The 24,530-nt window shown below is 50.2% G+C and overlaps 11 protein-coding genes across 11 annotated transcripts, besides 3 other annotated features; 6 read left to right on the forward strand and 5 right to left on the reverse strand.

The window, feature by feature from the left end:
- Positions 1 to 169: 169 nt before the first annotated feature.
- ACLA_031970 (GYF domain-containing protein) lies at positions 170 to 1,537 on the forward strand (the record flags this gene model as incomplete). Its single annotated transcript, XM_001269887.1, has 1 exon — positions 170 to 1,537. One exon carries the CDS (start codon positions 170 to 172, stop codon positions 1,535 to 1,537), a length of 1,368 nt encoding a protein of 455 aa, XP_001269888.1.
- A 366-nt stretch (positions 1,538 to 1,903) lies between these two features.
- rvb2 (RuvB family ATP-dependent DNA helicase reptin) lies at positions 1,904 to 3,427 on the reverse strand (the record flags this gene model as incomplete). The annotated part of the gene is made up of 3 exons (XM_001269888.1): positions 1,904 to 2,857; positions 2,916 to 3,362; positions 3,419 to 3,427. The coding sequence occupies 3 exons, from the start codon at positions 3,425 to 3,427 to the stop codon at positions 1,904 to 1,906; spliced, it is 1,410 nt and encodes a 469-aa protein (XP_001269889.1).
- A 504-nt stretch (positions 3,428 to 3,931) lies between these two features.
- Positions 3,932 to 6,412, forward strand: ACLA_031990 (uncharacterized protein; the record flags this gene model as incomplete). The annotated part of the gene is made up of 1 exon (XM_001269889.1): positions 3,932 to 6,412. One exon carries the CDS (start codon positions 3,932 to 3,934, stop codon positions 6,410 to 6,412), a length of 2,481 nt encoding a protein of 826 aa, XP_001269890.1.
- A 309-nt stretch (positions 6,413 to 6,721) lies between these two features.
- Positions 6,722 to 7,920, reverse strand: ACLA_032000 (putative alpha/beta hydrolase; the record flags this gene model as incomplete). The annotated part of the gene is made up of 6 exons (XM_001269890.1): positions 6,722 to 6,753; positions 6,812 to 7,115; positions 7,178 to 7,373; positions 7,439 to 7,563; positions 7,617 to 7,656; positions 7,736 to 7,920. 6 exons carry the CDS (start codon positions 7,918 to 7,920, stop codon positions 6,722 to 6,724), a joined length of 882 nt encoding a protein of 293 aa, XP_001269891.1.
- A 531-nt stretch (positions 7,921 to 8,451) lies between these two features.
- Positions 8,452 to 8,974, reverse strand: ACLA_032010 (uncharacterized protein; the record flags this gene model as incomplete). Its single annotated transcript, XM_001269891.1, has 3 exons — positions 8,452 to 8,625; positions 8,737 to 8,786; positions 8,842 to 8,974. 3 exons carry the CDS (start codon positions 8,972 to 8,974, stop codon positions 8,452 to 8,454), a joined length of 357 nt encoding a protein of 118 aa, XP_001269892.1.
- Positions 8,975 to 9,481: 507 nt separating this feature from the next.
- ACLA_032020 (fumarylacetoacetate hydrolase family protein) lies at positions 9,482 to 10,611 on the forward strand (the record flags this gene model as incomplete). Its single annotated transcript, XM_001269892.1, has 5 exons — positions 9,482 to 9,509; positions 9,569 to 9,807; positions 9,874 to 10,189; positions 10,250 to 10,346; positions 10,404 to 10,611. The coding sequence occupies 5 exons, from the start codon at positions 9,482 to 9,484 to the stop codon at positions 10,609 to 10,611; spliced, it is 888 nt and encodes a 295-aa protein (XP_001269893.1).
- A 1,227-nt stretch (positions 10,612 to 11,838) lies between these two features.
- ACLA_032030 (putative MFS transporter) lies at positions 11,839 to 13,741 on the reverse strand (the record flags this gene model as incomplete). The annotated part of the gene is made up of 6 exons (XM_001269893.1): positions 11,839 to 11,971; positions 12,028 to 12,704; positions 12,781 to 12,947; positions 13,005 to 13,249; positions 13,317 to 13,399; positions 13,490 to 13,741. 6 exons carry the CDS (start codon positions 13,739 to 13,741, stop codon positions 11,839 to 11,841), a joined length of 1,557 nt encoding a protein of 518 aa, XP_001269894.1.
- A 1,231-nt stretch (positions 13,742 to 14,972) lies between these two features.
- Positions 14,973 to 16,789, forward strand: ACLA_032040 (C2H2 type zinc finger domain protein; the record flags this gene model as incomplete). The annotated part of the gene is made up of 6 exons (XM_001269894.1): positions 14,973 to 15,087; positions 15,261 to 15,319; positions 15,398 to 15,533; positions 15,589 to 15,633; positions 15,691 to 15,785; positions 15,971 to 16,789. The coding sequence occupies 6 exons, from the start codon at positions 14,973 to 14,975 to the stop codon at positions 16,787 to 16,789; spliced, it is 1,269 nt and encodes a 422-aa protein (XP_001269895.1).
- A 1,453-nt stretch (positions 16,790 to 18,242) lies between these two features.
- On the forward strand, positions 18,243 to 18,654 carry ACLA_032050 (uncharacterized protein; the record flags this gene model as incomplete). The annotated part of the gene is made up of 2 exons (XM_001269895.1): positions 18,243 to 18,340; positions 18,402 to 18,654. 2 exons carry the CDS (start codon positions 18,243 to 18,245, stop codon positions 18,652 to 18,654), a joined length of 351 nt encoding a protein of 116 aa, XP_001269896.1.
- Positions 18,655 to 20,562: 1,908 nt separating this feature from the next.
- ACLA_032060 (sugar porter family MFS transporter) lies at positions 20,563 to 22,526 on the forward strand (the record flags this gene model as incomplete). The annotated part of the gene is made up of 5 exons (XM_001269896.1): positions 20,563 to 21,003; positions 21,089 to 21,519; positions 21,592 to 21,949; positions 22,026 to 22,165; positions 22,289 to 22,526. 5 exons carry the CDS (start codon positions 20,563 to 20,565, stop codon positions 22,524 to 22,526), a joined length of 1,608 nt encoding a protein of 535 aa, XP_001269897.1.
- A 469-nt stretch (positions 22,527 to 22,995) lies between these two features.
- Positions 22,996 to 23,019: a microsatellite.
- Position 23,020: 1 nt separating this feature from the next.
- Positions 23,021 to 23,047: a microsatellite.
- A 30-nt stretch (positions 23,048 to 23,077) lies between these two features.
- Positions 23,078 to 23,100: a microsatellite.
- A 98-nt stretch (positions 23,101 to 23,198) lies between these two features.
- ACLA_032070 (uncharacterized protein) lies at positions 23,199 to 24,437 on the reverse strand (the record flags this gene model as incomplete). Its single annotated transcript, XM_001269897.1, has 1 exon — positions 23,199 to 24,437. One exon carries the CDS (start codon positions 24,435 to 24,437, stop codon positions 23,199 to 23,201), a length of 1,239 nt encoding a protein of 412 aa, XP_001269898.1.
- Between the last annotated feature and the right edge of the window lie 93 nt (positions 24,438 to 24,530).

Here is a 24,530-nt window from a genome sequence, read left to right on the forward strand (position 1 = left end):
ATTTTCCGAGCCGACCCCAGATAGACAAGAATCAGCGGATGGTGATGGTCAAGCTTGGAGAGCTTTCCTCGAAACCTTGATTGTGTTTTCTTAATGTTCCCATGGTGCTGACTTGAGGTGAACATATCTGAACTCCCCCACAATTTGATCATAAACCCACATCGTTTCTATGTCTTTTTCTCAACCGCGCCCCAAGCGGGCAGGTGAAGGCTTCACACGCACCCACCACCACGACGAAGACGACCAGAATGGCCCCTCCGAGCACAAGAGGCCTCGCTTTGATCTACGAAATCCGTCCGCGCTCGCACCCGACGCTCTAGAAGAGGATGCTATACTAGATGCAGACGAGATCGGGCGCCGCGGACAACAAGTGCGTCGCAAAGCTGTAAACCTTGATGGCTACGATTCGGACAGTGAGAATGAGGGATTTAGCGCGCGCATCGAGGCCAAAGCGAAAAGTAGTCGGGCGAAACATGACGCAGAAGACGACGACATGTTTGCAGAGTTACAAGAAGATTTTGGCGCTGAGGAGATTGATGCGGACGAGGCGTTGCGGAAAAACAAGAAGAATGTACGCTTTTTACGGGATGATGAGATCGAGGGCCAAGTTCCTTCATCCAAAAGTGGCGTGGCACTGCGGGCAGATCTGAATGCAACTGGAGACACGGTCGAAGAGGATGAGGTGGAAAGTGAAAGCGATGTTGCGGATGAAGATCGCGCGAGGATCGAGGACGGTATGGATGAGGAACTGGGCGCTGGCGCCAAGAAGAAGCATGCGCCGTTACTGGATGCGTTCAATATGCGTACCGAGCAAGAAGAGGGTAAATTTGACGACCAGGGTAATTACGTACGGAAGGCAGCAGATCCCGATGCGGTCTACGACTCCTGGTTAGAAGGAGTGTCGAAAAAGGATATCCGTCTCGCAAAAGAGGCGGCAGAGAAACGAGAAATGGAGAGGAAAGAAAGAGATCGATTGAACGACAGCATTCTTACAGCCGACGTCTTGAAGACTCTGATTAGCCACTTGCAAAGGGGAGAAACAGCTTTGGAAGCGCTGGCGAGGATAGGCAAAGGGGCCGCGAAGAAACCGAAATGGCAAGTAAAGAAGAATAAAAACCGATCGAAACAAAACGGAACAGCGGCAGAGGATACAGAGATGACAGAAGACGATCCGAATGAGGTTGCTCGAAAGCAAGCGATTGATGCCGTAACTGGGGCGGCTGATATCCTGATGACCAGAGGTCAGGTTGAAATCTACGATACCGAACGCGAGATACTCACTCGACAATATCGACGTGAAACAGGTGAGAATTGGGTTGATCCCCCTTCCGAGTCTGCAGCTGCCCCCACCACAGAGGAAGGGCCGACTATGTGGCATTTTCGTTGGTCGGATGCCCGAGACGGCGGCATTGAACATGGCCCCTACGATGTCCCGACAATGGAGTCTTGGAAGGATGCCGGATACTTTGGCGAAGGCGTCGAGTTTCGGAAAATGGGTGATACAGGAGACTGGAAGAAAGAGGCTACGTTTGGATGACGGGGGTACTTGCTCACGAACTGATCTCTCCGTGTATACTATTCCGACTGAACGTTGCGCCAGGATAGGCATAACAATATCATAATTATCATTGAGGTGAATACTCTTTTCCCGGAACAACCCAACTCAGAACCCAAAGACCAGACAAACCATGCACATGGGTACGGAAGCAGCGCCAGCTTTATCATACATCACTTGATGTGTAGAACGCAAATTAGGAAAACATGGAAGATAACATGGAAGATGGAGATAGTTAGGACGGCTTTTCAGGAAGCAGTAGGCTTATTAGTCATGCCGTATTGCTCATGATTTGCGCCACCCTGTCTAAGAAGATATCCTATTGCAAGAGAGTCTGTTCAATCAACTTCAAGAAATCTCCATGGCATCACCGTTCGTGGGAGCAGAAAAGCTCACAGCACCTTTGTCACCAATGAACCGCTGTTCATAGGCATCGACGAACTTCACGCTTCGAGCGGGATCATAGAACAGCTTGTAGCTTCGCTGCACATCGTCGATACTGACTTCCTTGGCCTTCCGTTTCTGGCTAAGGAGATGAGAAGTAGTGATAATATTGCTGGCATAACGAAGGTTCGACTCCTGGCCGATCTTCGTCAATAGTGCCAGGGCATCCGGCGACAGGTCGATCTCTTCTTCCTGTGCTCGGATCGCCAAGATTTGCCGGATCTCATCGGCGGAGTAAGGCTGTGTGCTGACGATGACGACGCGGTCGAGGAAGTCAAGAGGAAGGCCGTGGGGCGAAGTGTATGTTGTTCCCCGGATCCGCGCTTGACCACGGTTGCTGGCCATGATCACAATTGGCGCAAGCTCCGCCTCCAGGGCGCGGTTGACGTAAGAAAAGCATTCAATGTCCAGCATGTGAACTTCATCGATGAACAATACGCCAGGGATGATCTCCGCCTTGCCCTCTTCCTTCCATTCGGCCACCTTTGTGTTGATTTGGTCTCTGACTTCGCTGCGGATCTCGCCTGTGTCGCCTGAGAAAAGGGCCAGGAACCCTTGTGTCCGGGAGTTGATGACATCAATTTCGTGAAGGCTAACAGTGTGTACAATCTCCTTGCGGACCTGGAGCTCACCCTCGGGACATTGAACGAATTTGGTGTCGGCACCCATCGCATCATAGTCTCGAGAACGAGCATACGACCGCCCAAGTTTGGTAATCTTGCCCGATGACTTGTCGATGGAAATCACATCTCCAGCCATCACTCGCTCTTTGGTCATTGAGTCGATCATTTTTGTTCCCATATCGTAGATGGTTTCCATATCGGTGGTCTTGATCGTAAGCTTTCCTTGTTTGTTGCCCTATATAGATTAGCACACAGCTTGGCAGGAAACCGACGGAACGGCGAGATTGACTTACACCAGTGACACTCCGGTCGATCTGGATTTCCACAACCTCACCCTCAATTATCTCACTTTCCTCCTTGATCCGAACACCAATGGATTTCCGGAAGGCTTGTGTGAGTGCTTCTGTCTTTGACATTTCCATCGAGAAGATTTCCGACGCTGCGAGCATAGTAAAAGGGACGTCAGATCCGAGGGATTGTGCCATACCCATTGCGATCGCTGTCTTTCCGGTGCTGGGGGGTCCTGCGATAAGAACAGCCCGACCAGCGATTTTTCCTTCCTTGACCATCTGTAGTATGACTGCGGCCGCCTTCCGCGCTTTCTCCTGGCCTACAAGGCCCTGAGAAGATGTCCTGGGTTGCAGAGAGTCTGCATCGACACCAAGTCCCCTGATGTGCGAATGAGCAGCGATGAGATTCAGACTACGGAGCTCCTGGGTCTCCGCGACAGTTGAGATCGACTATAACAGAAGTCAGCAAATGTTGGCAGAATATATAATCATGAGTGCCAGCATACCGCAGCCATGTTGAGGAATGATTCGCGATGTCTTCTGTATCTCTTCTCGGGCGTCGATGGAAACTCGCTGGTCAACTTCTCAGTTTGCGGTCTGGATAAAAGAGCTGCGCAGGGCAGAAAGGCACAAGTTTGAGATACCGCCTCATATACCGCCCGGCAGAATAATGTGACCTGTCAAGGATAAATGTTTTTGTCCAGCGTTTATGGCGCATGGAATGATAGCGTGTAATAAGAAGATTGATTTTTCTCATGTCCTTTGCAAATTTCCTTCAAGACTCTATGTGTTGGACCATTTAACCACTCGATTGAACCCTACTCGATGCGCTTCATGACGCGTTAATCACTGGAAGGCTTCCCCCATAAATGGGAAGATGAAAGAACTGAATTTGTAAGAGAGTTCTAACGGGCACGCCTTGTATTATGAGTTCTAACCACTGTAAGATGCCATCGAAATCAAGATAGGACTGGGGAATCTCGTTTGTTGCCTTTCTGAATGTGAGCATGGCGGACAGAATGGATGTCGACAACCCAACCCCCCCGACTACACGCGATCCCCGCCTCAGTCGCAACAAGCCGGCCCTCACGAAGGCTGCATTGTCAGATGTTGGCGCATCTAGCTCTCCTACCGCTCCGAGGCCCGGACCGAAAGCATCTGTTGCTACGCCCGCCGATGAGCGAGACTTGACGTCCGGCGACCAGCTTCTCCGTGGTCTTTCCGAATTAATCAGAACTGCAGCGGATTCAGTCATACAGAATGCAGAGAAAGAAAAGCTGGTAAAGAAGAAGGAAACGACAGAAGGGCTGCTGAAAAAGGCCAAGACCACACCAAGCTTCCCGTCTATTATCACATTCTTCCAGCAGGCTCGAAACAATGAGGATCTGGATTTGGCCCAAATGGATGACACCATAAACAGAAACCAAACCCGATATCGACGGTTGGAATCCTCTTTCACTTCGAAGTTGGCTCAGTCACTATTACACAACAGTACTACCGCCGACGAGAGGCTCGGGCAACTGCAGGATGAGATCCGAGAGTTGAATAACCGGGTGAAAGATCCAATGGGTGAAACAAAGATCAAGTCACTAGAGGCAGAGATCAGAATGCTTCGAGATCGGCTGACATTACTCGAAAAGACTTCTGGAAATCACACGGCGTCGATCAACTCGCAGATAAAGCAAGGCAGACAGACCACGGAACGTGTCGACCGGCTGACCTCAGACCTTGCTCAGCTTCCATCCGAGAGCACTGTGCCTCCTCGCGTCTCCTCGGAACTTGAAGAGTTGAAACGGATCACGACTGCCTTAGATACCAAGCTTCGCTCTTTTGAAAAAGCACAACAGGACTATTCGAATTCGATCTCGACAATCAGCAGGAGCATGGACGCGCAGCATAAACGCCTCGATGCCAGTAGCGAGACTTTCCAGTCTCTCGAGCGCAGATTTGGGCAGACCAATGAGCGCATGGCCTCATTAGAGAGAATTCGGGCACTGCCGCCGCCCCCTCCCCAAGCTGCCTCGCCATCTGCTCTATCGACCTTAGACAAACGTCTTGTTGATTTAGAGCGCAAGATTGCAGCTTTTCCCAGGCCAGACACGGGCTCATTCGACTCCAAGGTCCAGGCTTTGTCTGAACAACTTGACCAACTACAAAATCTCCAGGCCATGAAAGACGAGCTCCATTTTGCGGAGTTGGAGGAGCTCAAGAAAGCATCGGTGGAGAAGACTGAGATCCAGCGTCTGAAGGAAAATTACACTCGCCTTGCTGAAGAAACGGCAAGAATAACTCAATGGAGTGCCACGGCGACTCAGAAAAGCAACTCTCACAACACATTGATAGAGAAGACACTAAAAACCCTTCAAAGCCTTCAAGTCGGTCTTCACTCCCTAGAGACGCGATACAATCATCTTTCAACAGAACCAATCGTGCAGAACACAATCGCTGCAGTGCAAGAATTGTACCCTCCTGCAGCGCAGTTGAACAAGCTAACGGAGCAAATTGCGGCGTTGAGGAATGAAGCAAAGGAAGAGATTCCACCATTGAAAAGGACTGTGGAGCAGCTCGTTCAACTTCGGAATAGCCAAGAGATCTTAATAAAGCGATTGCAAGAGGAAACCAGCCAACGTGCAATTGAAGCGAACCAGCTCAGAGACATGACTGGAAAGATAGATTCTCGTGTCACTGCGATCCAGGAGCAATTGATAAAAGGAGGTGATCTGCCCGACAAACTGCAACAATTACACGCCAATTTTGATTCTTTAGCTGAAAAATACCATGAGCATTTCTCTAAGATTCAGGAACAGATCCAATCTAGAGAGGAGGCAACTGCTCAGACCAAGATTGAACTGGAAGAAGCACGCCACAGACTGGAGGAGCAGGTCCAAACCCTGTCCCAGGAAGTCGACCGAATTGGTCATGCGGTGACTGGGGTCAAAAACACGACGATGACCGCCGTGAATTCCATTGCGAACATCAGATCGACTACTGAACAAAACCTACAAACAGCCGCTTCCCAGCAAGTCGGTCTCAAGTCCCTCATTGATCGCTTCAGTCACTTTGAAAGGACGATGCTTGCCGATCACCAAGGGTTGTTGGCACAAATGGAGGCGCTGAAAGAGTCTCTAACCCTTGCGTCGCAACGTTCTCCAGTGCCTGTACGAGAAGAAACGGTGCCGGAGAGTAGGCTGCAGTCTCCGAAACAGGAGGAGAGTCTAGCAATATCCGATACCACGAGTCAGGTCACCTATGCAGAGATGGCCGAGTCCAATCCCACGCTCGCATTGCGTGGAAAGAAAAAGAAGAAGCGGCCCCGTCCGTCTGGTATATCGGACGATGAACGGTCGTCTACTGGTGCTCGAAATGATTCTCCACGAATTTTTTCATCCCCGTCTCAGATAATGGACGCAGAGAATGCCATGCCCTCGGAGAGCAAGAAACGGTCCAAGAAAAAGAAGAAACGCAGGTTGGAAGTGGAGGAGCCCATTACTATAGACTAGTTGGGTTCTAGCGTATAGATTGGCTTCAAACTTGTCTGTATTGTGATGGCGTTCATTGGACTCAGCGGTCACGGTTGTCATGAATATATTTGTACAGGTTGAATTAGCGACAAGATATCCCTTGCTGTGTCTTGTTTGCCATTGGCCTCTCTCGGGCCTTGTATCTTTCCCTTTCTCTGTCTATTCTATGTGGATCACTGTCTATTGAGAAATGTCTATCAAATACCCCTGAACATTACCACAAAATTTACATATCACCAGAATCCAAGCACAAGCTTCACATGCACAGCAACTGACGGCAATTGCACACTAAGAGACGTTCTTCAAGAACTTGACAACAGCTGGAAAAGGTCCGTCAGTACACACGGAATTCAAACATCCTGGACGGGAAGCAATCACCTTGTCTGAAAGCCTCCGGATTCTCCGAAATCAGCCAGTGGCCTGCCTCGACGTCGGCTATCTCGGCGTTCGGGAAGAATTTCTTGATGGCGGGGATCGTGTCGTCGCTCACATATTTACTCCTTGTGCCTCTAACGAAGAGCGTAGGGCCGTCGTAGGTGATGGAGCCAGGCTCAGAAAATGGGAAATCAGCCATGGCGGGGATCGCTGGTCCCAGCACTGAGAGGGGAATGCGGAATTTCATGGTTTGGTTGTCCTCCCCGCGGATTAGATTGGTCAGGAGAAATTGGCGGATAGGGAGGGCCTGGGGATATGTTTATCAGCCTGGTCCGCGTCACGTTTGGCGAAACAAGCTCTAGAGCTTACCTCTTCGTACTCTCGCAGAATCTTGTCCGCGTCCGATTGTTTCGTAACTTTCTGCGATTCGACCTCTTGCATGCCGCGCACGTACTTCCCAAAGTCACTCTTCAGCGGAGCGTTGACGGGCGCGTTGTCGACTGGGATAAGAGCCGATACCAGATCGGAAGACCGTAGCGCAACAGTCATTGCAGTCTTCGCTCCCCTGTTGTCCGGAATCATTCAGTACGGTCTTGGTCTCCTAGGACTTTGAGCAGAGAAGAAACGTACATGGAATGCCCGATCAGGATACACTTGGCCAGGTCGTGCTGATGGATGAACTTCTCCACATCATCCGCCATGGCAGAGTAGTTATGCTCTGGATGATGGAAAGAATGTCCATGATTTCTCAAATCCTGGACAGCATTAGTGAAACGACCCAGTCGCCAAATTTGATCAATAGACATACCAGAGTGAAGACTTGACGGTCGAGGTCACGTGCAAGAGCTCTAGAGAGATTGGTGAGTATCCCATCAGACAGATAACCGAATTGTAACCTGCAGAAAGAGATACGAGTCGCAGACGTACTTGCTGATGCTTCTATTGTTCTGTTTGGAGCCAAAGAGACCATGCAAGAAGAGAATTGGACTCCGACTGGCTTGCTCCTTCTCCGGGCCAAAAGCTTGATACGATAGTTCCGATTGGAGAATACGCGATGTAGAGAATGCCCGGAATCCGGATGCACCCCGTAAAAATAGACGAGAAGCAACCATCGTGAAATGCTAACGATGATAGTTGATAAAAAGATGAGGCATAGTAGTATATAGCAGACTGAATCCTGTAATGTAGACGGCCAAGTCCGGCTTGGTGGGTGACTAAGCGAATCATTCCAGGTTATCCGAAGACACTCGACTGTTTGCCGTTTCAATAATAATAATAGTCCATTCAAGTATTCAAGCGATCTTATGTGTTGATGAAATGATCCATTTTCAAGACCTCGGTTTGGTATGAGCATCACTATGCCTAAAAGCTTCATGCAGTACTATATATGTGCTGAATGCTTCTCTGTCCCAATTTCACCTATGGCCTAAAACCATGTATCCGCAAAGAAACACATCGATTAAACAATGCTGGACGTTCGTCTTTCCCCAAGTGTCGCAACCCAGAGAACTCATATATCTTCGTCTATATGTAGCGCGCGCATAGTAATGGTTCCAGAAAATATATACATGAATACGATATAATCATTGGCGATGGCAATAATGCAGTCCAGGTACCCGGTCGATTTAAGCTTGGCCTCCTTCTTAACTGTCTAGAAGTGGCGGCACCTTCTCACAGAGGTACTCGACGATAGCGTCGGGACCTCTCTCGACCTGGAGGCCTGTGGGAATGGCGTGCAGCTTGATGTTGGGATTGATTTCCCGAGCAATGCCGTGGATCTGACGGGCTTCCTCTTCGGTCCACATGGAGGCACTGAACTGTAGGCAATCATGTCAGCTTGATATCAACCAGTTAAGGCCACGGAAAGGCTACAGAGGCACCGTTGGCTAAAACTAGAATGGATAAATGCATTATGATGCAGTACATACCAGAACGTCGGGCATATGCTTCTTCACTTTAGGGGCAATCTCCTCGATTTCTAAGCCGTTGAAGTCAGCATTTAGTCACTCAATATCGTCCATAAAGCCCCATACTCTCGCAATTGTGCACATGGATAATTGTGTATCTATCTTTCAGTGTGTCGGCGACCCGTCCGATGAGACGCTTGGCTCTCTCAGGAGCTGTGTTGACAGTGACAAGACGGAAGGGTCCCTTTGGGCTAGCCATAACGATAGTCGATGAAGTGTGAGTTGATGAATAAGAGATATATCACATTTCTGCTGCTATCAACACAGGGAAATCCCAGCTCTTTCAACAAGCTTGGAGATGCCGAGATGTCAAGTTGGTTTATCCGCAGCACCCCTCAAAATGGCGGCATCCCCACATTCCCATCGTGGGGACTTTGGGGTATGATGGACTCGGACCTTGAGGCTGATCCAATGGCATTGCAATGATGGAAGTTATGAGGGATCTTTAAAAGTAGGGTACTTGGAGCTTAGAGGGTTTGCTTGCAATCTTCCTGCTCTTAATTCCGACTTCACGGTTGTACCCCTCCCCCACATTTCTCCTATTGGTGATATCGGCTCCATTCCGAGGTGATTAGGGATACCGTTCGCACCGGTGTCGGGGTAGGATTCCTCATGGAAGCTTTCAAAAAGGGAGGATAGTGTTCAAGCTGTTGGACGACGTCTCTTTTATAAGCTATCATTTGCGATATCCTTGCATTCGAACATCATGTCTAAGATCGCATCCACGTTTTCGCGTACGTTGCGTCACTACGTCTTGACAATTTCCTTACGTGAAGATGCTGATTTTGAGTAGGCCTCGTGCGCTTCATTCCGAGATCCAATCCTTCAAAGATCTTGATCGGTGAGCCGGTAGACCACCAGGTGGATGTCGGTCTGGCCGTCTACCAGGGCAAGGAAGTCTCCGTGCGACCCTTCACGGGCACATCGGTTCTCAATCCTGGGCAAAAGACGGATGCGACAGAGACAATAGATCGCGTTCTTTCCCCATTGGCGCAGAGCGAAGTTGGATCGATTCGATGCATTGGTTTGAATGTGATTTTTCCCTGGGTACATGGATCAGGCGACGCCGAAGGATACTGATCGTGTTTCGATTGACAGTATGTATCCCACGCCGCAGAGATGAAGCTGGATATTCCCAATGTACCGACCCTCTTCATGAAGCCGTCAACAGCGCTTGCAGACCCGTGGCCGGCTCCCACCATTCTACCGAAGATCACGCAAGTTGACAACACGGGCGACTACGAGTCCGAGATGGTCATCGTCATCGGTCGTGATGCGAAAGACGTCAGCGAAGCGGATGCTTTGGACTATGTACTGGGTTATACTGCCGCCAATGACATCTCCAGTCGAACATCGCAAACGAACCAGAGTCAATGGTCGTTCTCCAAAGGATTCGATACCGCGTGTCCTATCGGTGAGTTTCTGTATATCATCCCTCAGAAATGACCACGCTGACCACCTTTGTCGTACGAAGGACCTGCCCTTGTCTCTTCAGCGCTGGTCCCTGATGCTAGCAAGTTCCAGATCCGCGGCCTGAAGAATGGGAAGGTCATGCAAGATTGCCCTCTAACGTACGGGATCCAGACCACCAACTTTCGACGGATGAGCGCTAATCAATCTCTTCACAGTGACTTGATTTTCAACGTACCCCAATTGATCAGCTTTCTGTCCCAAGGAACGACTTTGCCTGCCGGCACTATCATCCTGACTGGCACTCCTCCAGGCGTGGGAGCCGCCAAGAATCCCAAGGAGTTCTTGACAGCTGGTGATGAATTCGCTGTGGAACTACTCCCTCATGTTGGAACATTGGTTACGAAGATGGAGCACCAGAAATGATCGAGCATATAATAAGGTTGAATGGTTTATAAAGTATATACTGTTTTTGAATGCAAAATGGTACTCGTTGCGAATGAAACACCTTTCATAATTGTAGGCGCAGTAATGTAATCGAACTAATTTGCTGGTCAAAATAGCCAGGCATGCAATGTACGTTTATTCAAGGCATCATCTAACATCAATAATAATAATAATAATGTCCGATGTTCAACCACCTCGAGACACAGGTGGAAGTACTTAACACCCACACCCACAAACACAAAACCCCACGCACCAGAGCTAGGTAGACATCCCCACATCCATATTCTTACGGGCAATGTTGTAGGGGCTCTACCACTGTACTAAAAAGGTGTCCAGACTCTAGTTAGCCAGTAATAGTAGTTCTTATGACAGGCAACGTGAACTAAGAAAGTCAGACATGCTAAAATCGTGACTTCTGCCACCATCACCCAGTATCATATTCAAGCAAAACCCCATGTATTTATAGGTAATGGGGTATGTACAATACTCACTACTTATGTACAATTTTATCCGTACCTCGAGCCGAGCTCGCATGAATGAACTAAATGTGCGGAAAGGTCATTACTCATTATTCCACGTGGGAATGAGTTTATCCCTCTTCCAGTCCTGGCTCAGGGCTTTTCCATCCTCTTCTGGCGAGTGACGACGGACGACTTGACATTCTTCGGGAAGGGAGTTTATTGCCTACCTTGCTGCCTGAGGTGTCTACTATCTACTTGCTAGGCTGATATGGTTACATGGCATTCGCGTGCAGATAGAATGAGCATGGTCTACGTTGGCAACATATGGGGAATCCAATGGAAGAGCATCTCAGTGCAGTAGGGCACTATTACAGTTGGTATATAGTTTGATCACATAACATCGCCAACTGGTGCTATAACAACCCCGACCATCTGAGCCGTTCGGGTTGGGCAGCCGTGAATAATGGAATAGACGAGGACTCTATCTTCGAAATAGTCTGTTCTGGATGGGCTGATCGGCCAGCGGCTCGGGAACAGAAGGTATGTTGGTAGTATGAAATTTCTTCGGGGTTTCTCTTTGTCATTTCTGCTATTATCGACTCTTCGTGCTCTATGTTTGTTTCTTATATATTCCATTTCCCATGCCTGATTTATTTACCATACCCGGTTCTATGACCCAGTCCCAACCAGTCTATTCTCAAAATGTTCACATTCAGTATCGACGAGGGCAAGGAGAGATCTCTGTCTATTGACTCGGACGCCATTTCTGGCCTTGCCAGTGGATGATGATCGTCGGAAACACACTGGCTCCGACAATCAGCGCCGCACAGACACCGGCACTGGCTGCAATTCCGACATTCTCGAACATGGCAGGGAACCTGCCACCGGCGTTAGTGATCGAGGCAATGAATGAATGGATAGGGATGCAACTCACCAGAACGGTCCGAGGAATCCCCACACCTGTCGAATGAACGTGATGAAAACACCTACACTGCCAGCCTCCTGGGGATAACAGTCGACAGCGAACGTGATAAGCACCGTCGTGACGACTTGATTCCCCGCTGCTCCAATAGCGATACCGATAATAGGGGCGATTTCCCAGTGATTCGGCTTGGATAGCTGGGTACAGACAAGGAATACAACCACACCAACGATGGCGAGGATGTAACCGATGTAGCTGAGCCACAACCGGTACTCTGGCTCAGGCTTCCGGTGGATCTTGCGCTCCCGCTGTCTCATCCACAAGTCGGAAATGGTACCACCAAGTTGCTCTCCAATGATAGATCCAACAATAGGGCCCAGGAATTGGAGACCCAACTGCTCGGTGTTCAGGCCCCATTTGAATTCCAGCAGCTGTGGCACCTCGACAGTGGTCAAGACATTGCTCAGGCAAAAAACCATGGCATATGCGGCAGCGGGGATGGCAATGCAGGGTTGTACGATCATTGACAGCGGCTTGATAAACTCATACCAGGTGAACGGGGTGGGGTCGATGCGTCGCAAAGAAAGATACTCGCGTTTCCAGGCAGGCTCTTTGGGATCGTAATTGCTGCCGATATAACGGGTCTCTGGCCCGAGGAAGAGATACAGAATGAACTGACCGCCATTGATCTGCATAGAGCATTAACAACCCATTGCCAGAACATTTGCCAGAGCAATCATGGACCTAACAATTATACGGACTCACCATTGCTAAGACCCAATAAATCCACACATATCCAGCGCGTTGTGCCACGAAGCCAAAGATGAATGGGCCACAAGGGATGCCGACAGTGACCATGAGAGTCCAAATTCCCATGTATCTTGCACGGTCCTTCTTGAAGGTTGTCTCCATCACAATAGCACTCCCAATGGCTGTATGATTGTTAGCTCGGACAAATCTCCAACATACCCACTATCTAAAAGCCTTACCGGAAGCCGGAGAGATGAAAAATGCCTGCAAGGCCCGACAGGCAGCAAGCGATGCATAGCCAGAACTCTTGGCACATCCAATGTTACAGACACAACTGCAGATCAAGGAGATCAAGAAAATAGGGCGACGACCGAAACGGCTAGACAGGGGTTTCCAAAAGAGGGGGGCCCCGCCCAAGATCGCAATTTGAAGGGAGGTCAGGTAGCTTGCTCTTTGGATGGACACGTCGTACTTTTCTGCGATACTGTTTTTCATAAGATCAGCGAGCTGCTACAGCACATTGGCCTTGCAAATGCCGTGGTGATACATACATGCTATAACCCGGGATGATTCCGCTAGCAGCGAATGTCCCCATGCATGCGTGGAAAGCGACAAGAAGAAGATTCGCCATTTTCTGACCGTTTGAAGCCCACGGTTAGCATAGGATATTTCTTCACGCGTGCTTCACCTCTTCGACGTGGGGAAATATCCTAAGACAACGAACCTTCCAGGTGGGCCAATTGTAAGGGTCTGCAAGATCCATACTAGGGATAGGATCAAGGTCTAAGGTGCCATGATGTTCCATCAGGAAGTCGCGGTGAGCCTGAGAAAGATGAGATGTCTTCAAGTCCGCGTAGTTAGAAGGGGTACCAGCGTCTGCACTCTCGACAAAGCTGATATCGGCCTTTGCAGGCGCAGAGGTATGCTGAGTATCATTTCCCGCTCCTTGCGGTTGCAGTTCCATCGAGGTGGGCATTGCTTCAGAAACAGCCTGCTGTTCGACGAAGAAGCTGGTTTCAAAGCCAATGTGGTTCTCGATAAATGTTGAAGCCTCACAGTCAATTACGTGATTGTAAACGTATACCAAAATGGAGAAGGATGTTAAGAGCAAGAGAAGAGAAGGGCCAGCACCGCGACCTTGAATATTGCTTTGCCGATTACACACTACACACCGAGTACTGGGTCCAGTCGACAGGTGGATGGCTCTCTAAAGACCTTGCTACTCAAAAAGAATGGCCGAATCATCGGTCAAGTCTGTTTCCTCCCCGGGGAGTTTTTCGATTTTTCTGGGCCTGCTCTGTTGGGGTACTCTCCAGTCTCCATAGGAAACCCCATAATAGGCAAGGATGCGGAGGAACTCCACGGAACTCGTCGAGCCAGAAAGCCGATAATCATCAAAACCCCGCTGTCATCACGGCAGTCTGCTGGGTTACGCCGAGTTTGTTGATTGGATGAGGCATTCCCAGACTCTCGTACATCACTAGGTAGAGGACCCGTTGATTCAAGGCCGATGGAGCAGGAGTTCACGACTCGTGGGAGAATAATGGACCAGATTTCGCATCTTCTCCAGCCAGTTGTGGCACAGACGCATCTGAAACATTCCAGTAAGTGATAAATCAACAGAACTCTTGCTGATTTATACGTGATCAAAGACGCTGGCTATCGCTTGAACACTCGAAGACTTTGGCTATTCCACGTAGTGCAATTGTTTGAGCTTTGATTTCGCTGATTAGTTTTGACTTTGTGAGGCGAAAATTGGCTCCCTAAGACTTCCTCGGCGTAATTGAGTTTTCTCTAAGCTTGGTCATTCCCATTCCTTAGAATCTCTTGGTCTGCAAGATTCGATGGTTGCCGATTGGGGTCGATACGCTTGCCGATGCCTTCTGCCGTGATGAGTGACTAGTAGATGAATGATTGATTCTTTGTCACCACGAGAAGTTTCGACCCATGAAAGGAGAATGGATGACAGCGCAAACTGCCACACGATACATGGTTAGAGTAGTTGCACTCGCCATGTAGCTCTGATAGGGTGGATTATTGGAGTCTGCTTTGTTAGTGTCCAGGTACGGAGTAGTTGGTATTATTATTCATCCTTTGACGATGACTCCGGCTGTTGTTGCCTGAGGCCTCCCATGACTCGCGAATTAGGGCCACGCACCAAATCCTCGCTATTTCCACGTTCCCCACAGACTCTCTCAGAGATAAACATGCTGCGTCCCCCACGCTTCTCCAAGACTGTTCCCAGTTTTCCCATTCTTCAGTGGGATCTTGGATATCAGAGAATCGATGATGTTCTCTCTGTCGGTCGTCAATCAAATCTTTGTATACTCGTAATTACCATCACAACAGCAGGGATGAAGAGCCTTGTTTGTCGTATCTGCCAGAAGGCCTTTTCGAAAGCTGAGCATTTGAGAGTAATCTCCCATTTCTTGTATCATTGTGGGGACATCGCTGCTAATATCACCGGTAACAAGAGACATGAACGCTGCCGTAAGATAGCCATCCCTTCTGTACTTGTTGTCGTTCTTATCTTGCAAGCATGCTTGTCCTTTGCGTGATCCTTTTTGCCTGAAAACCGCATCATCGCTGACTGTATGCTGTAGAAGACACCGGATCAAAGCCACGACACTAGATACCCGTTCTTGGGACACACCTTTCCTGTTTTGCACCGAGCAATCTTCGTGCTTCGCGAATGTTCTCACCCTCTTCTCTTGAATGCCATAGCACTTGGGTCATTGTATTTAGGACCCAAAGACTCTATTGCAAAGGTAAGAGAGCTCCTGTGTGGGGGTCTCCAAAGTGCCTGACTAAACATCTGCTTAGGGAGAAGCTCTATGGCGCCTGGCACATACCGCTGTTGCAACGTCGGTAAGAATTCTCCAAACATCATCCTTGGATCAAACAGACCTGCTGAGATTCTTCTAGTGGCAATCAATGATCACCCACCGTGGTCCGCATGGTGCTTGCAAAGCTGTGCAACTCCTCATCACGGCTCTTCTTTGGCAGATCTACGGTGCATTGTGCAAGGTAAGCTAATCGTCAGCTTCGAGCTTGATCTCATTTCCTTGACCCTATTTTCCATTCAAGAACCGGGTGATACGCAAAACCAGTCAAGTTTTTCGTCCGCTTGGCTCCTTCTGGGCAAGGCAGTGTGGCATGCTGGATCGTGAGCCCTTCTAATTGGAGGATCTGCCATTTCCCACAGCCCTCCAATGTTGAGAAGGATCATCAATGGCGATCCTGGGCGGCAAGGGAGATTCAACAGCGCGCCTTGCTTGCATATTGCATTCTAGATGGTCTTGTGGCACAAATGTCGGGCGACGGTGCGTCCACGCGACATGTCGCCAATCCACTTATTCTCCCTAGCGGCGAAGCTGCATTAGGCGCTAACAACGCGGACGAGTGGCTAGCTTATATACACTCTCAGAAGGCAGAGCAGCCATCGCTTCGGCTGGTATTTGGCTCCTTATTTCCTCCCATTGGCAGTCTTAGCCCTCTCGACTATCAGTTCTCCGCTTTTGCCCTTCGCGCCGTCCTAGAAGGGATACAGTCGTTTGTTTCGGATCTGGACAACAGCGATCTCGCAGCCGTCGGGGTCCTAGGTCGTTCAGACGTAAGGAGAGCTCTGGTGCAGGTCCATGAGACCATCACTATGAGAATCCACCTGTCATCCCCGGAACGACTCGAGGTTCTTTTGCGTTGGCATACGATCTGCCTCGACGCTATGGTTAACTCAACGATGCTTTGCCGGCATGTTTGTTCACGGTACAATATCCCCAAGGAAGTATCCGGAGGCTCACGAGCGCTGAAGTCTGGGTTTGATATGGTGAAATGGGTTAATACAGAAGGCGCTCGTCGCGCCTTATTGCACGCGATTGCGATCCAGGATATTATTGAGCAGCTTCCCAGAGGATGTGCTCATGTCATCCACATGCCTAGCTCCCTTTTTGCTGCAGCGACGATCTATGTAGCTTTCTCACTCGCTGGAATAGCAAACATTCATCTACCCCGCACGGTCGTCTAGCAGGATGCACTTCTTTCGCTCTCTGACTTGAATCTCGGTAAGGATAGTTATCGACCATTGAGTACTTCCGAGACTAGGCACTTCGTGGAAGAAGGCCGTGCACTCTACCCAGCCGGCATGGGCGCTGTGCGGAATCTGCTGTATGAGATGAACTCCATGCAAAAGCTGTTCCGTTGTCTCATTTCTCAATGAGGAATCGCGCATGACATGGAAGCCATCATCGACCAATGGATCACGCTGTGCCATGGGAAAACCTATGAGGGCCTGAGGGATTGACCCCTCCGATACAGTGACTTCGTTGTGGAATACGAGGCTAGGAGGTTGGTGGGGGCTATCAGACTGAAGTCACACTAAGGTGGGTTCTCGACTTCTATACGGACTACGGAGCACTCGGTAGCTATTTATACTTCATATGGCACACGAAGCGTCTGTTTCCTGATCTAGACCAGATGGAGTTCATGCCCCGATACGCTGAGATAGAAACCCGCCGTCATTGTGCTGAGCCGATGTACTCAACAATAACTTACACGGAGCCACTTGATGATGACTTGAGAACTGTTGTTGCATTTGAGCTCTGTCATTTTGATGTCTCACCTACGGTTCCTTTCTCCTTTCAGTAACAGCCAAAGAACAGACATTTTTCGGTTGAAGGAATACAGCCCAAACGAGAGATTCGACAAGCCATTCCTTTCTACACCTGCAACGCTATCTGCATCCACGAATGCTCCGTTTGTGCTCTTGAGAGGCGATTCAGGAGATTTGGGTATGAACTCTGAGTTCCTTACCAAATCCCATTGCCTGACCCGACCTCAGCTGAACAAAGCCAAGAGTCCGTCCTTAACTAGCCTGGCTTTAAGGCAGAAAAGGACTTTTGCATTGGTTGTTAGATTAACTTTATTAACGTTACAATATGAGAGGTTGTGTATCTAGATGGTGGCTCAAGGCCTAATTCTAAGGTTTTAACACTAACAGACCCCTTATCGCCCAAGTCAATCAGCCTCGGTTGAGCCTCTTCGAACAACTAAATCGATCAACGGACATTCTTGACAGGTCATAAAACTGAGCAGGGCGAGAGATTGGATGCTCAGCGAGCGATTATTGAAGTGATGAGGATCGTAATTCATGCTACTGTCTCTGAGTACCATTGAATGCTGGAGACCTGATCTATTGCGTTGTCCGTGCCAAGATTGCTAACACCTCGTTGTATCGAAGGATCATGAAGGAATCACTATTGGAAGCACCACCAACGGTGCTGAAGGGCCAGTATGGGTCTGGGTCGCTTCATACAATCACCGAGTGTCGGCTCATTGCTCCTTGAGCCTCTGTCCAAACACTATATATATCCCCGCGACACCCCCGTCTTGACCTTTCTCAGACAGAATCATCATAATCATCACCATCTTCTTCCCAAATCAAGAACCTAAAGCGAATACTCAATTGAGACCGTCTCAAGATGCAGCTCACCCATATCCTCGTTGCTCTCATGGCCACCGTGCCTTTTGCATCCGCGCTGACACGCGCGAAAGCTAATGAGTATAAAGACAGCCACTGGTAAGCCGTCTGACTTGAACCCATCGATTCATCAAACAACCATCTGACTGTGACTCTTTAGCAAAACATGGAACTATGGACACAACAGCTTTTTCCTCGGAGATACCACCATGGCTGATAACACGCACTCCGTATACCTGACCCGGGGCGATAACCTTCAAAATGCCAGAAAGAATGGACCCTGGCTGGCCTTTGCCTCAAAAGGTGTGATCTGCGAGGGCGAGCAACTTGGCGAACTGCCGGACGGATGTGTGAACCTTGACACACACTTCAAGAAGCGCATTCGCTGCCTGCGCCCCCAGTTCCCGAAATAAGCGTCTCGCAACCACCTGCCCGCTAGATGTAGGCTGTTGCTGCTACTGGTTTTCTTGGTGTTTTGGGATTCATCAATGCACTTCCCTTTGTCAGGCTGCTGTATCACTGGAATCGTTATGCGTGTGGGATGTGTACTGATCAGCTTTCGCTTTCGCGACAGAGCGGTTTCATTGCTAGTGAAGTCGCACAATCTTACTCATGAACTTCTTTTCTCAAGTTTTCAAGTCATTGTGTTTTCCTGCCAAAGGGTCTGAGATAGCTTACGCTTATGATTGATCGTTCTTTTCACTTGTCATGATTGGGACTATTTTGCATATATAATGATAATCACTAGGGAGAAGCATAAGGTGCATGCTTAACCCATGCTCCTCTTGACTTGTATCTTACCTATCACAAGTGTGGCAGATCTATAGAGCATACGGAGTATGATAATCCTAATGATAGGACGATACTAAGGAAGAGGCATGGATGGTCACTCAGATGCTTGATCTCGTCTCGAATTTGAAATTTATCCTGTGAAGGTGGTCAAAGAGTCAGAGCACATCGCCCCTGCTTTAAAGAAGTCGAGTAACTAGGCTCAAAATCACTTATGGCTGTACAATATACTTACGGTGAGCCAGAAGTGTTAAATACCCTCGATCTTCAATGGTCACGGAGTATCACTCCGAGGTCGAACGGTACAGGCGCTGCTGACGCCTGGCCCAAGATTGCTAATTCATGACAAAGAGAAGAAAAACTCGTAGTGCTCAATGTTGGAAAAAAAAAAAAAAACGAGGCTATCCATAGATGCCTGGCTCTATGGATCACGTGCTTTGGTAAATTGGGCATCTCGGCCTACGAGATCCTCAGCAGTACAACACCACATCATGGCAATGATGTCCCAGGGATACAAGAACCATCAACCATCTAGCCCTTGAGAGCAGTTTTACTTCTACAGTTGGCCGTCTATACCGACTCGAAGAAGACCGGCAAGTCAACGTGTCCGTTCCAGACCCCCTAGTCCATAATCAGTCGATGCTTTGATTACTCTTAGTCCTTAGTCCTCTGATCCCAACCCAGTTGGGCCTGGTTGCTATGCAGATGACTGCCAATTTCCACCAACAGCAGCAGAGCAGAAAAACAGAGCCAAAATCCTTTCAACACACAAAAGGCGTAGCTTTCGGAGCTCCACAGCGCACTGAGCAATGTGCCGCTCAGTGGCATACGCTTATTGAGGCTTCGAGCAGAATGAGTGGCCTAACACGAAACGCGGGGATACCATAGGCCGGGGCCCCAAGCCTCCGCAAGCCACCCCATATTCGTCTCACTACACCCCGCGGCTTGTTGCTACTATAATGCCTCAGGGATGCCGAGATTGCGCCTATCAGCGTCAGCACTGCGTAGGGATAAGGTAGCAGGGACAGGGATGTAACCTCTCCTTGATGAGGGATTCCCCCAAAGTTGGACAAAGTCCGGTGGGCAGGTTACATGTGCCCGTCTCGCCCTGCGAAACTCGAGAGTAAATTGCCTTTAGCCTGTGAAGCGTTTCTGAATTTGGTGATCTTGACTCGAGGATTCCGGCACCAGCTCTCTCTAGCTTCGACGCCTCTGTAGTCATCTTATATCAATGGGATGACCTGACTCGGTGGTTCGAGCACCGTGTATCAGACTTTGATGCGGGCGAGGAGCAATTTCCAAAGCTCAGCACATTGGCCTGACCATATGCAAACCGGCTAAATAAGCTAAGCGACTCGATGTTATTTTGTGGCCCTGTGCTCCGTCCATGACGGTCGTATAAGATGTGCTTTATTGCCCCTCTCGACATTCTTTCTCCGCATCTTGACTTTGGATCAGCTCATCCTTTAGGCTTCATATTGCCCGAGTTTGTGTGAGACTAAACTGGGTGCTACTACCCTGTCTTCATCACAATGAAGCTCCCAACCTTTCCCAAGATCTACAATGTCTACTTCGTCGCCATTGTTGCGACGGTGGGTGGTATGCTCTTCGGTTTCGACATCTCATCCATGTCCGCAATCATCGGAACCCAGCAGTACATCGACTTCTTTGACAATCCCCATGGCGTGAAGCAAGGCGCCATCAATTCAGCGCTTGCAGCTGGCTCTGTCTTCGGCTCGATCATCGCCGGTCCCATTTCCGATAAGATTGGTCGCAGAGATTCGATTATGTTTGCTTGCCTGTGGTGGTTGGTTGGTACTGCGGTCCAGGCCGGCGTGTCTGGCTTTGGGACTTTGATGGCTGGCCGTGTGCTCAACGGTGTCTGTGTTGGGATCACCTCATCCCAGGTACCGGTATATCTGGCGGAGATCAGTAAGAAGGAGAAGCGTGGTTCCCTTATTGTCATTCAGCAGGTGAGTACGACTGGGAGCATTTGTTTAGGCCTCTTTTCTTTGCCTCCGCCATGTTTTCAGAAATTAACGAGGTCTATTGCTGTAGTTGGCTATTGAATGGGGTATCTTCATCATGTTTTTCGTCGGCTACGGCTGCAAATTCATCGCAGGCCCAGCCTCCTTCCGCCTGGCATGGGGTCTGCAATTCGTCCCGTGTGTGCTGCTGATGATCGGCCTGCCATTCCTTCCTGAATCGCCCCGTTGGTTGGCCAAGGTCGACCGCACCGAGGAGGCCATCACCACCCTGGCCAGAATCCAGGCCAAAGGCAATGTGGATGACCCGCTGGTGGTTGCAGAGTGGGAGGAGATCACCACTGTGCTCGCAGCTGAGCGTGCAGCAGTTCCCGGCTGGCGCAAGTTCTTCCACAACGGCATGTGGCGCCGAACCATGGCCGGATTCACCTGTCAAGCGTGGCAGCAGCTCTCGGGAGCCAATGTCATGACATACTATGTCGTATACGTCTTCCAGATGGCAAAGTAAGTTCAGGCAGGACCTAGGGTGCCTCTTCAACAAACAGGAAGTGCAGCTGACCCAGTTGGTGTATGTAGTCTGTCGGGAAACATCCTGCTGATCTCGTCGGGTATCCAATACGCGCTCTTCATCATCTTCACGTCAGTCATCTTCTTCTACATCGACAAGACCAGTCGCCGGAATCTCCTCATCTACGGTGCGCTGGGCATGGCCGTCTGCCATTTCGTTGTTGGCGGCGTCCTGTCATCAGGGGAATACGTTCCAGGAGGCGTGGACGGCAACCTCAACGTCCTCATCCGCGTGCGAGGATCCAGCGCTCACACCGTGATTGCATTCTCCTACCTGCTGATCATCATCTACGCTCTGACCCTGGCGCCCGTGGCGTGGGTCTACGCGGCAGAGGTTTGGTCCCTGGAGACCCGCGCATCCGGAATGGTAAGCCCAGCGGGCCCCTGTCACCCACTTACCTGGAATCAGGATTCAGTAATACTGACAAATGGAATGTGCCCAGTCCATCGCCGCCGTCGGCAACTGGCTTTTCAACTTCGCGTTGGGCCTCTTCGTGCCCCCGGGTTTCGCAAACATCAAGTGGAAGCTGTTCATCGTGTTCGGCGTGCTCTGCGTCGGCGCTGCAGTCCAGGTGTTCTTCACGTAAGTCTTGCCTAAGCACACCCATCACTGCCCCCCCCTGCCCTTACCCTACCACCACCCTCACCGTGCCAAGCACCATTATTCCCCAAGCGTCGACTAATCCACGCCATCCCATCCGCACAGCTACCCCGAAACCTGCGGCAAGACCCTCGAAGAGGTGGAGGAGATGTTCAGCAAGAACGGGCCGAAGCCGTGGCACACCAAGCCGGGACAGTCGAAGCTGGATCATCTGATCGAAGAGGCACGCGAGAAGGGCCTGCATGTCAAGGACGTGGGGGCAAAGGCCGATCTGGAGATGGTGGAGAATGTGGAGAAGACGGCCGGCACGACGACGGAGAAGGCCGCGGATGCGTCTGTCTAGAACTCTAGACCTCTAGACTAGACTAGACTCTAGGGGGGGGGGGTGCATACTCTGTAATTAGTTTGAAACTGGCTTATGGCATGTTGTGCCGGGGGGAGGCGAGCCTGCCGTTCCATCATTCCATGTCATGAGCGGAGATTGGTCATGGCGCATGTGCATAGACCAGGGGGGCGGAGGAGGGTGTCATCATCTCCTCAGCATTGCTAAATTACGATCATTACTCATATTAATAAAAATCGGGCCATGGGTACGATGCCGATGGGTGAACCAGTTATCAAAGAAAAAAAAAAAAAAGAAGATTGAGTGACCTGATTAAATTAAAAAACTCCGACAGTCTATTGAGAGATGCATCAGATGACAGAACAACGCTGGAAGCAACAAACAGGAACGCTGCAAAGGACAATCATGCAATGGGTATCTCGGGCCAGTCTGGTGCGCATGGGAAGATGCAAATAGATAAACCACAGAGAAAAAAAAAAAAAAAAAAAAAAAAGGGAAATGGAAATGGAAATGGAAATGGAACATGCAGGAAACGTAGAATAGAGCACGTCAAAAAAAAAAAAAAAAAAAAAAACATGAGATACCGCCGATGTTCGTTTCAGGGGGAGAAAAAGAGAGAAGAGGGGAAAAAAAAATTCATATGCAGAAGAAGTAGGAGAGAGACGAGCTCGATCACTGCACATCCTCGGAGATGGACTCGTCCTCCTCAGAGTAATAGTCGAGTTTGGAGAGGCGGTTGACGGCCGTGTTGAACGCATGGCCCAGGTCGCGATAGAGATCGTACAGCACCAGACCGAACTGCCGGTTTGTCTGGGGTTGGTTCCGATGTTCCTCGTAGTAGGGAGCGATGCCCTTGGCGAACTGCAGCCAGAGGTTGTTGACCAGCCGGTCCACGTTCTTCTGTGCCATGGTGGCGCCGGCGGATTTCTTCTTCTCGGCCGACGGATCGCCGGGGATAGGCTGGGGCAGCTGCTCGGGGGCCAGGCACGGACGCTGCGCCGGACGCTCCAGGTCTGCCGGGTCATCTTCGCGGGGCCGCTTTCGATCGTTAGGGATGGGGTGGTTGCCGGGTTCGCCTGCGGGCTCGGGCTTCTGGTCCTGCACTGGAGGCGCGTCCGGGTCGGACTGGAGTTTGGCAGCCACGAGGGCCAGGCGGTGGTTCTCGCGGGACTTCTTGCACAGGTAGTGGGCGAGAGGGATGCCCTGCAACAGTTGACCGTCGCAGACGACGAAGCGGTGCGGCGGAAGACCCCAGTGATCCGGCTGCAGTTCCATCTCCTCCGGCGGGGGCAGCCCGTTGGCCCAGTCGAAGGTGCGTTGCAATTTGAGGGAGCGGGCCAGCTCGGCCTGTTCAATCTCGGCCTGGTAGGCCTTGTCGCGGCGCTCCTTCTCTTCCTTCTCGAGTCGCTTCTCGCAGCGGGTCATCCAGTCGTCGATATCCGACGCCAGGTCTTCATCCATATCCCCCAGGTCCGGTAGTGTCTTGTCGGCGTCAAACGCGGCCCAGAAGGCCTTTCGCTTCTCGACGTATTGCTGGATCCGCCGGCGGCACGACTGCCACGAGTACTTGCGACCGGTGGATTTCAGCAGCAGGTCGGAGATCTTGATCCAGAATCGCTTGGGGTATTCGGAGGCATCGTAGCGGTTCATGTACGTTTCGCAGAGGCGGAAGAGCGACTTCTGCTCGGCCAAGGTCAGGCGTTTCCCCCGACCGGAGAAGTCCTGCGGCGAACCACTCTCGTCGTCTGGCATCACGATGGGACCGGATTGATTCGGCGTGGGCAATTGAACGGGCTCCTGATCCAGGAGGACGGTCGGTTTGGACATGGAGGCTGAATAGTGGTGAATTGGGCGGGATTGCGGTGTGAGGCCCGACCGGTGTTCGGCGGGGAGACAGGCGACCTGGTCCATGGCTTTGGAGGCGTAGGGAGTAGAAATCGGAGTGATTATATGTGTGTCGACCCTTTTCTTCCCTGAATTGTGATTGTTATTATTATTATTTTA

The sequence above is a fragment of the Aspergillus clavatus genome, genomic scaffold, assembly GCF_000002715.2.
Source record: "Aspergillus clavatus NRRL 1 1099423829805 genomic scaffold, whole genome shotgun sequence".
Lineage (NCBI taxonomy): Eukaryota > Fungi > Ascomycota > Eurotiomycetes > Eurotiales > Aspergillaceae > Aspergillus > Aspergillus clavatus.